The sequence below is a fragment of the Zerene cesonia genome, chromosome 9, assembly GCF_012273895.1.
Source record: "Zerene cesonia ecotype Mississippi chromosome 9, Zerene_cesonia_1.1, whole genome shotgun sequence".
NCBI lineage: Eukaryota > Metazoa > Arthropoda > Insecta > Lepidoptera > Pieridae > Zerene > Zerene cesonia.
Window position 1 is genome coordinate 1,998,659 of NC_052110.1, and position 12,035 is coordinate 2,010,693.

The 12,035-nt window shown below is 32.4% G+C and overlaps 1 protein-coding gene across 3 annotated transcripts in view; it reads right to left on the bottom strand.

Annotated features, from left to right (window-relative positions):
• The window catches only part of LOC119829201 (rho GTPase-activating protein 7), a 212,828-nt gene that overhangs the window by 24,638 nt on the left and 176,155 nt on the right, over positions 1 to 12,035 (bottom strand). For all 3 annotated transcript variants that reach the window (XM_038351603.1, XM_038351604.1, XM_038351605.1), the window contains exon 3: positions 7,852 to 8,000. In XM_038351603.1, the coding sequence (XP_038207531.1) occupies positions 7,852 to 8,000 (149 nt within the window). The remainder of the gene's footprint in view (positions 1 to 7,851; positions 8,001 to 12,035) is intronic.

Genomic DNA, 12,035 nt, shown 5'->3' on the forward strand with positions numbered 1-12,035 from the left:
TACGTGGGTAAGAAAGTGTTTAGAATTTTAATAAATCGAATTTAATGTGTCATTGGATTGTGTATTCGTTTTTGATTGATGTTATTTGTGAGGTCGTTCGATCATGAATTGATAAACTTTTACTTTTTGCTAATTGTTGCGATTAGCGAAATTTCAAGAGACGGTAATCGATTTCGGTGGGAAGCTATACATTGTTATTAGAAGTCAAATATTTTTGTGGATAAAAGGATTCATGTGGGTGTGTACTAATAATTTCAAGTAGATCAATCAGTAATGTTTTAAAGCATTAAATATTTGTTTGGTGTACGTAAGAACCATATTGTTAATTTACTTTATAGGCTTTTAGCATTTCGCTATAATTGCTATATATATGCAGCGTTTGTTCTACCCACGTTTGGTTCTATTTATAACAATGTCATTAAGTTACGTACTTTGATCCATATTCTGTCTTATATAATTAAAATATGACATATAGCTTTAGCCTGCGGTTTCGTTTCAAAGCGTATACGCTACACCAGAATATGTCGCATTAATGAGAAAGTCATTAAGATGCAATTAAGTTGGTCGAGAAAGAACAGAAAACATCTTCAAGTCCATCGAAGAATGCTTTCGTGTATATAGAAATATATTTATAGTTCCTACGTGAACTCAAATACCATAATAATTGTATCAAACATTACACAACGACTGTACAGCGCAAATGACTCGGCGCAATCTTGAAATAATTTGAAGGTAATTGCAAAATTAGTATTTTTAACCTTGCATCCTGTTATAAGTTCATTGACTCGCGAACCATCGTGATGGATTATGTTGGATGCTTCATTGTTTTTTTACCGGTTTCGTGCTTTGTATATCTATAGGCTTAATTTGTAATGTTCACCATCTGTTTTTAATTATATTATATTACAGACATTCCGAAAATAAAGATTGTTTTATAACTCAATATGTACATAACGCCTCTTTATTGAGCAATAGTTGATCAATAATGTTGCTAGAAAAAAATGTTTTATTGAGAAAGTTTCAATTTATCAAGTCTAAAACACTCAATGTTGCCAGCTATACATGAAACCCTCAACATGTTTATTCAATGTTTATTATGAATGCGTGGCTTAAGAAGAAAAGAAGGTAAAAATTATTATTTCTTACGCTTAAATTCACATAGAATCATTCTATTAAAATCTAAACGGACAATACACACAGTTAATTAATAGTTTGTCTAACGTCAAATCGCGTCTTTAACTCATACAAAAATAACGTGAGTAAAAGTCATATAAAAATTAATCTAAACGATTCTCCTCCGTCATAATCTTCCCCTTATAAATATAAATTACAAAAATTTATCATAACTCCAATCGGATAGCAATCTCAAACATTGCCGCGAAAAGACTGCAGGCTACAATCCGAAAATTTCAAAGGAAACAATTTAAAAATTAACATCTCATTCTAAATCGTGAAATTATTATGCAAATAGCGTTCCATCGCATAATGATTACTGAGTAATGACCTCACTGACACCCGAAAGTACGTGATAGGCCAGTGGCTGGCAACCTTAAGATGTGGTGTGAATTTCACAAATACGTAATTGGTTGAGATAACCTGTTATTTGTGTTCTGGTATTATCTTGGGTATTTATAAAATGCATGTTCTTAAGGGCAACAATGCACGTTTTGCAGATTGATGGTACTGTAAATATTTTCTAGTAACCAAATATGTAAATAGCTATTAAGCTATTTACATATGTAAATAGCTATTAAGCTATTTACATATTTGGCAGAAACGAGCAGTGGGATAGTAATCTCACTGCTCGATTTTGCATGTACCTGTTTTTTTCTTTGATCAAATTAACTTTAAAATAATTTTGTATGAATGGAGTATGCAATGGACTAGCGATAGGTTAAATAATAAAGTATTTGCCGCACTTTATGAAGCATACCTAGTTTTTTTTAGATATATAGTTTTTTTTCTTAAAGACCAAAGGTACAATACCTCTATTATAGACCCTTTAAGCGCCATCTCTAAATAAACATAATGACTTCACGCTTTCTTTCAACATATTTATCAACGCGTTGATTCATTCAAACGAAAGCGAAATTCATGACTAATCTTATTAAGATTTTAGATAACGAATACGTAAAGTATATATCCTACTAATATTATAAATGCGAAAGTTTGTAAGGATGTGTGTGTGTTTGGTGCTCTTTCACGCAAAAACTACTGGAACCGAATGCAATGAAATTTGGTACGTAGACAGCTGGACAACTGGAATAACATATGGGCAACTTTTTATCCCTTTATCCTACGGGATACGGACTTACGCGGGTGAAGCCGCAGGGCGCAGCTAGTTGAATAATAAATTTCCATAAAAAAACATCATAGTACGATAAAATTAAGGCCGTAAAATCTGTAGGTGTCTATCCAAAACTCATTTTACTAATTACCCATTACAAATCAATAACCGTAAAATTACTTGCTACTATTTAATTAATTGCGTACTTGATTTTTTGTAGGTTTGTACGTTACACGTGACAGGAAACGTATTCATAATATAATCGGAATTATGATTATAAAATAAAATATAGTGATTATTATTATAGAATAAAAGTATAGTGTTTAAAAAGCTATCCTAAACTGCGTATGAAATGCTTGCAGCATACCGTATGCAGCTAATCGATACACTATTTAGGTCAAGTGTGCACATGAACTTATGGAGTATTTACTAAAGAAAGAAGACAGGTCATAAAATTAGTTCTTCTGAATTATTTTGATAAAGGGAACTCGGTTAAATAATTTTTATCGTATAATTGATTTATTTTTAATTAACCTCAATATTCTTTTATGCGTGACTGAAACGCTTCTTCCAGAACATTTTAATTTTCTTCCCCTGTCCCTGCAAAGTCCCTGCATTTTTGAAGAGAGGTTTTCTTCAAATTCGTTCTAACCTAGAATTATCAACAGCAATTTTTTTAATTCGTTTTTTTGCTAACTGTATGTTAATAGATTGCTTCGACTCGATTTTGACCCATTTTAAACGGTCAGATTTAATTCAAGCGTTTATAAGTGCACACACCCATCAAAGACCGGTGACGATACAATAATTTCATCGGTTTATCTTATTACCCTGATCAGGATAACCAGAATTAAATAAACTCCTAACTTTTACTCCGGATCAGGAGTGAGACAATCACTAAAGCGTGTTTTTTAGTTTTTTTTTTTTAATTAAACGATATTTTCCTTCACCGTTTTTAAGCAGTGGTGAAGTCATCTACATGTGCAGATAAATTGAGAAATCAATTTATTTCCTGCACGCTCGCCCGGTCTCGAACCCCGACTTATCGATTTTGAAGTCCGAGGTTCTCACTGCTGAGCCACCACTGCTTTATATTTTTTACAATTTACATGTGTCTTTACTTAACATCGACACTTATTCAAACTAGCATTTATCATCTATCTAATATATAAAATTCTCGTGTCACAGTTTTCATTGCCATACTCCTCCGAAACGGCTTGACCGATTTTGATGAAATTTTTTGTGCTTATCCGGTATCTATGAGAATCGGCCAACGTCTATTTTTCATACCCCTAAATGATAAGAGTAAGGCAGAACAGCGTTTGCCGGGTCAGCTAGTACTACTATAAACATTGAATACAAAGACAAATGTACCTCCTAGCCTCATTACGCCGCGGTGCCTAGCGAATACTTTCAGTACAGCCACAACTTATTTAACGGGTTTAAAATGCAATTCCAATCCTATTAAACGGCGTCGCTGACATTTAGGCTACTTGATAGGATATTACGCTAGAGATTGAGCGCTGTAACGCGGTTATGTAATTATAGTAAGTGCTCGGTCACGGTGTGTATTGATTTAGAATTTAGAAGAAAAACAACTTCTTAATATTGTTGATGAAACTATGAGTCTCTTCTTTTTTTCCTTTGCCTTATCTCTATATTTGAAGTCGGTTCTCCTCGTTCTCATGCGGCAGGATGGCCTATCCTGGGCTGTCTGATTATTCAATCGGGCTCGCTCCAAGTCGTTCAATATGGTAGACCACCAAGTGGCTGGGGGGCGTTGATGAAACTATGAGTGTTCAGCCGAAAGCGCCGTTATGTGCTGTTATTCCTGATATTCTGTCCTGTTATTTATAATATTGTTTTCTTATCAGTCTAGCTTTGTTAAGACATCCAATTATGCCATTTTCGAGTTGAGTGTAGTGTAAAATCATAACTACATGTAGGACAGGGCGTTCAATTCAATGTGGTAGTGTCTCAGCAGGCTTTCATTAAGAACTCCGCAATTGATTCCAAGGAAATTTTTCGTTTTTAATTCAATGGTTACAGTATCAAATGCGCGCAATTAACGCCGAATACATGTTTGGTATGATACTTAGTTGATAAATGTTTTTGTAACCATGTAATGGTTTGTTATGCGGGCCACGTCGATTGCAGTTTTTATTGCGCGTGAGAAACGCAATGTTCATTAATGCACTGTTTTTATCCCTAGTTGGTGCTTAGTTATCCCTTTACTTTTCCATTATTCGATTGTATTATCCATACACGTTTAAGACCTTAAGAAATTTGTTGATTTGTGTTACGTTTGTTTACGATATGTTTACGTTTCAAATTTGTTATTTATTATCACGCTTTAGAAAGTAACTCGTTATGTGTTGTGATTAATATTCTAAGAGATTTCAATTATAATACCGTATTAATTTATGACTAGTGAATTATATAAACTGTAGTTAATATAAAAAAAATATATTGAGTACTAACTATATGTTAATATTATAAAGCTGGAGACTTTATTTTTTTTGGTTGAATCCGCTAATCTCAGGAACTACGCCATGCCATTTATTGAGCAAAGCTATAGGCTACATATGTACCACGAGCAAAACCAGGGCGGAACGCAGTTTATTTATAAAAATTTGTAAAAGTTTACATGCTTAAAAAATCTTTGAATTTATAGGAATATTTGTTACTAATTAATTATTGGATTGCTACCCACCAATGTAAACACACACCCGCCATGTAATGCAATTCAATAAAATTATAAAGGACGAGGAAATTTAATTTCATTAACGTCTCTCGGCACTACGTCTTCGTCATAGCCGATTCAATTTGTTAGAGGTAAATATATCCTCAGTGACTTGATTAATTACGTTTCATGTGCGTGTCACATATTAATTCGGGATCTGGATATAAATGAACTGCTCTGATTGCATCTTAATGTCAGCACGGTCGGAGTTAGGCTGGCTTTAGTGCTGACACGCTGACGTCACGGTGATGTCATGCTGACTGCTGGTGCTGTCAGGCGAAACGTATGAAACTGTATGTACCGCACACGCTGGTACCTACACGTTATTGTTTATAGATTCATACCGACGATAGCACCGACGGTTAGCGTGCCATCAGGTAACTCTAATATCAGCCTTAGTATGGTCACAGATAATATAATACTGAACTAGGTATGGTATAATCACTGAGGGATAAAGGGCTTTTGGCTTTTTTAGAGTTCCCCTGCGGGTGATGCTGCATAACAAAGATTTGCTGATGTTTTTTTACGAATTTGAAATACAACATGTTTTTTTAAGTGTGCATGCATTACTCAGAAACTCTCGAATACAACAATATTGTATTATAGAAGAGGTCAAAAAGAGGTATTCAATAATTTGTGTGAATTTCATTTATTAGACGTTTCCAATATCTATCGCAAGAGGTGAATTATTGAATGAAGTGCTTTTAAACACTAATAAAAATGTATTTACGATGCACTATAGATTTATGATGCAAATACTTACTTCTAAAAGTTAAATCGCGTTTACAATATTACAATAACAAACACAAACAAGTGAATTAGAAAGTATGCGCCACTCAATGCGCAATGTTGTCAATGAAACCGCACTTAAATAAGAGTAAAAGATGATTATGTAAAAACGATTAGATGGAAACGGAAAGTTGCAGTTGATTTCATTCCTATATCAGTTTTCACTAGAGCTATTACGATTAGTGGGTACGTGCCGCGTTCACTTCGTCCATTCAACAAATTGCATTTAATAATTGATTTTCTTGCGATATTACATTATTATTTTGCGATACGTTAACCGTTGAGAAGCGAAGTGCTTTTTTCTCTAATAAAACGTTCAATACTACTAATTTTAAGGAAATACTACTAATTTTAATTGGAAGGAAATGATGGGGATACGAATGTAATCTTGCGATTCTAAGCGGTGATTTTCTCGACTACTTGAAATATAATTGTATTATTTTTTATTCGAACGTTTGAGGGTATTCTATTATATATCTCATGTTACTTTACTTATACAATGAAAGAAAGCTAGGCTGATGGAACATATCTTAATAAAAAAAACTGTTTGAAGCGAGTATGACACTTCTAATTAATTTGCATTAAATAAAATTGGACTTTAACATTTATAATTTAAAGCATATTATTGGATTTAAAATGCGATTTTGTCAAATATATACGTTGATTGTATCGTATTGTGGATACAAACGTATGATGTTGCAAAATATATAGTTAGTATCAACAAAATTGATTCTTATCTATCGATGTCAATACGGAATGAAATTGAAATCTGGTATCGATTTTATAAAAATATAAAATATAAATTTACGTTTCATTAAAATACGGAATCAATTATTATTACATAAAATGGTTTTCAGAACATCACTACGTTTTTAAAATATTTAACGAAAGTTTATTTGCGATTTTATAATTAAACTTCTGTTATTTAAATAAAATCTGCGTTTTACATTTGAAGATCTTTATTACTAAAGTAATAAAGATTTCGTTCATAAATGAACAAAATTTTATAATCTATGTTGATATTACACATTGTTTAGAGAAACATTTATCTATTGCATATTTTTTATAGATAGATACCTTTTTGATCTTCTGCATGTTATAATTATTTCCGCACAAGCAAGTAGGCACACGCACCCAAACGGAGCATAGGGATGTCATTAAATCTAGACTTTAGATAGCGAGTCGTAAACGCTCAGTTTTATTCAAGTTATCGACGAGCTTTTAGCAAATGTTGTACTAAAGAAACTTGTTAAATAATGAGCATTGTAAAAACGAGTTCTTATTTGCACGGACCCGGGGTTCGACGTTCAGTTCATGTAACATATGGGAAGTGTTTTCCAATAAGGTCTATAGGTAAACTAATAAAGAGGAAATATTTGTGTTTTTGTGTGTATGTTTGTAATTATTTTATACGAAAACTACTGGATCGATTTCGAAAATTATTTCATAATTGGAAAACTGCATCTTCACTGAGTGATATAAGTTGTATGTGTACCATGGTGTGTGTGGGTCCAGAGTGGAACGCTAGTGAAAAACTAAATTTGTTGACTTTTCGGGTTGTACCTGATTCAATTAGAGTGCACTTATTCAGAAATGTTTTTGTAGCATTAGTTTTTTATTTATTTATTGATATTTATTAAGTTAAGAACTACATATCATTATAATTATTTTGATTTAGTTTAAAAGTAGGGTATTACTTTTTGGATATAAGAATTATATATGTAAATAAATAATCTAATACTTTTGAAAAAAAAAATTCCAACTCTTAATGTGGAACATAATCATTACTTTTCTGAATAATAAGTTGAATCATAACGATACATTATCGATCTAGTGTCAACATCAAGTCTAACTAGGCAAAGTATACTTGATTTTAGATGAAAATACAAACCTACCCTTTTCTACTAAAATATACTATTTTTATACATCACATAAGATGTCACATATGATAATGTACCTAATCTTACACTACCAAAAGGTCTAAATTCCCAACACCTAAAGATCTGTTGAACTTCAACTTGTGTGCACTCACCGATCTCTTCTGATGGTGGTGGTGTTCCAGCTTCATGTTGGCGCACCTGTTGAGCGCAGTCAGCCGCCGGAACAGGGACTGCAGAGAGTCCGCGTCTAGGAACGGGTGGTCGTTCTGCACACCAGACACGTCGATCGGGAATTGGAGGTCTGGAACACAATTTGCATGGTTTAAATTGATTTTGGGTTTTACCCCTTGTCACATAGAACAGAAAGAGTAGAACAAATAAAATTGCTTTAGGAAAATGAGTGGTCGAGTGGTAAGACGTCTTTCTGATATGGCAAGAGACGTAAGTTCGATACCTTTTCACGATTTTTTTTTATTCTTAAATTTTTTCAAGTATGGTACTTTATTGTAAAGATAGAAGACATGATGTTGTTGTATATACAAGCACTATACGTTCCGCCCCACCTTTGCTCGGGGTACATACAGCCTATAGTATAGCACTCGGGGTTCGCGTACGTATCCAACGTTGAAAGTTTGAAATTGGTCCACTAAATTTAAAGCTATTACAAGCGATTGATTTACATCGTACTAATTAAGCTACTTGAAAATTTTCCAACATCTCTTAAAGCCAATCCCGTACACATTTTTTGAACGACTGAACAAAAGCAAACTCGCCAAATGAAACAATAGAAAGTGCTGTATTCCCATTAAACAACAGAAGCTTATGATTGGAAATCTCAAAGTATTTGTAATAGATCAAAGGACGCAAGAGTGAATCGCCCCAGTAATTGTTAGCGGCTCAATGAGCAGCATAACGAGGCTTTTGGGAGGTATTTTCTGATATACGAGAGTTGATAAACATTTCTTTATGATATTAGTATTTCTGGACATTTATCACAATGTTTTGTCTAAAGTTAAAGAGTAAGTTTTTCGCTTACTTTTATACATCGGTAGAATATTTTAATCATTAAAATAATGTTCTATATTAGTTGGGATGGTTGTAATCATCTTAAAATATCTATAAATACCATCATGTCTCTTGGGAATATGAAACCGAAAGAGTGGAAGAAATTTGATTGCTTAGGACGCCTATGTAATCGAATTTTTCTACGCTAGTCATGGCCGAGAGCCCTTGCCAAGGTTCGGCGAAATGATGCGGGTTCGAATCCTGCCGCGGGATGTTTTTTTTTTCAATTCGTCAAAAATTTCTCAGTACCGAAAGATCTGATATATTTCTGTCATTTTCCCAAAACCATTGGGTCTTAGCAGGTAACACCAATAGCAACCCAAACACACTAGAACAATCCATCATTTAGCATACAAATAAAACGTTTATAACATAACTCTTACGTCCAAAACACGCAATTATTTTCGTATTATCTTCGTCACACAATGGAAATGCCACTCAACAAACCCTCGTACATCACCCAAAATATCGTTGACAATTGTCACTAACCATAATATTATAATGGAATGATTGGCGTGCAGGTAAAATGTATTATGTAACGAACGATTAATGACATGAAACCATTTTGATTCGTTTGAAATTAAACAAGTTTCGGCTGGCGGTGTATTGTCGTTAAAAGTGTGATAAATATTCAAATGAATTTCCATGAAATTGCGATCATTATTCACCTTTAGCCGACTTCAAAAAAGGAGGACGTTCTCAATTCGCCTGTATTTTTTGTGTTTGTAACTTTTTTCACTGGGTGTAAAAATCGGTTTACCCTGTATAAAAAGAATCATCTAGAATCTAAGATTCTTTCATTATCTGAAAGCTGGTGCATCCCATGCTCCATTTAATTTGGTCTAGATCGGACAATTCGAACATGTTTTTGTTTTTGGTTATAAGTACCTACTCATTAAATAAATAAAGACGATTTTTGTATTGCTTAGATAACAATGATTTTTGGAAATGAAAACTGCTTGTAAACCTCTTATGAACAGATATTATAGAACAAAATTTAATGAATTTCAAGTTATGTGTGTGTGTGTATTGAGTAATTTTAACGATTCTCAGATTATATGCTTAAATTACATGTTAGGTTTGTTATTAGCAGTATATTTAACAAATTAGTTTGCATTTGCAAATTGTTTAATTTCTTTAACTAGGTTAACGAAGTGATCATAATAAATAACCAATACTAATCTAAAATTAATTGGTTTGTTGGTTTGCATTTTAATTGATAACCTGTAGTAAATAATTAAAACCATTTGTAAGTAGACGTTACAGCGAAAAAAATAAATAAAAGAAGCATAAATTGCAATCTAAACATACCTAATTTAATGGTATCCGTCCCTTTTAAAGGGTCCTCTAAAAGAATATCTCTCTTAACCAAGGAAATGTCGCGTAAAATTAAGCAGTTGAATTCATTTTCCGCGCATTTGAAATGTATAGAAATTTGTTGAGTTCAGAACGCTTATAGTTGGGTTGATTCCAACAAGATTGTATGAGATTTTCGACCACAGATTATGTCGAGAGATGCGGTGAACCACTGTGATAATAACTTTATCGATTCAACTGAAGTTCGCATTAATTCTTACATGAGCTTTAGTGGCTATAGAAAAATCCTTTTATATACATTTTTAACAAATGTTATATTATGTTGCTATGTTGTCTTTCCGCCATTTTTTATGTTTATACTTCACAATCTAAAAACCAAACAATCCATACAAATAAAAGCAAAACTGTTATATACTGATGATTATACATTATATTTAACTACTATTTGAGATGAATATTTCAAGTATAATTAATTGGAATTAAAAGTAACGGAAGCCTTTTACGACATATGTCAGAACCGAAATGTTAGACGTGACATTTACAATTTGAGCAACATAATTTAATTTATCAAAGGTCACCCTTGTATTAATTATGACTTTTATTACTTTAATATAAAATTTCATAGCATTGTTTTGTTTACTATTACAATAAATATAATATTTCCCTCAAGAATTTAATTTTAATCTTAGATTAACAGCTACTCGAAATGTCTCCCAGTTTTAAGAAAGTCACATCACTGCTTTCTTTGATATATTGCACACTTATTAACATTATCACTTAAAAAAGAAATTTGTAATACCTGAGAAGATATTCATGGTTAAAATACATGTAAGTTATGGTTGTAATTTAAAATACATTACTATTCCAATACTCAAATGCTAACAACGGAGTAATCACTATAAAGCAAGATAGCAATTAAATCGATTTAAAACATTCTAGAATGTTCAAGAACGTTTATTCATTTCCCTGGCGTCAGATGCGAATGCTTTAATTAAACGCTTGTATTACCAACGGACCAATTTGTCCCGATTCGCTAGCCTCTGAAAATTTTGTTAACAACAAAAGCTAGGTCATCCACGTGCAGTGCCGCACGTGTAGTCCTGGTATAATATTGCTTTGTTGTTTTAAATTACGAGTCAAGGCTTACGTAAGGAAGCGTGTAATTTTTTTAAAAATAATGTTCAATTGCTTGAGCTTTTCTGGTGAATATTTTAAATAATTTATATGCGATTTAAGTGAAATGAATTAGTGTTTTTCGACTTGTGAATAATGTTAAGGCTCTATATAATTACATAGTGAGAGGTTTCTACTTTTCGCTTTTAATGTTAATCTCTTCTAAAAAGATATTTCTTTATTCCCAAAGATTTTTTTCCATCGTTGTTGCCGATCTAGAATTACATTGAAAGAACAGTCAGCAACAAAAGAAAATTGATTGATTCTATAACCTCACAGTTCTCTTATAATAACCACAGATAATACAATACTATAATACGAACCATATACTGAATCTATGCTTTATAAACAATCATTCACGGAATAGACATTTTCACAGCAACATTCTGTTATCGTGTTGTTTTATCCCTGACAGTTGCCACTTCTTTGAAGAGGGATATAATAGAGCTGAGATGAATGGAAACTCATGATAGTAACAGATACTATATGAAAAGTGATATTTATATATTTGATTACGAATATTTTGTATAATATCCGGTGTTATAATAAACTGATGTATTGTTGTTACAATTTTTATTATGTAATATGGTCGTTATAATGTTTTAATTGAATACGAGTTAATGAAACAATTTATATGTTGCCATGATTATTGATACTTACTATGTTAAGACACTGTGTAATTTTGATTCATCTATCATGTTTTAGTTCTTTTGGATTATACTCTTTTCTAAAAAATAAATATAAATGATTTATTAAAGTGGCACCATGTTGTACGTATAAC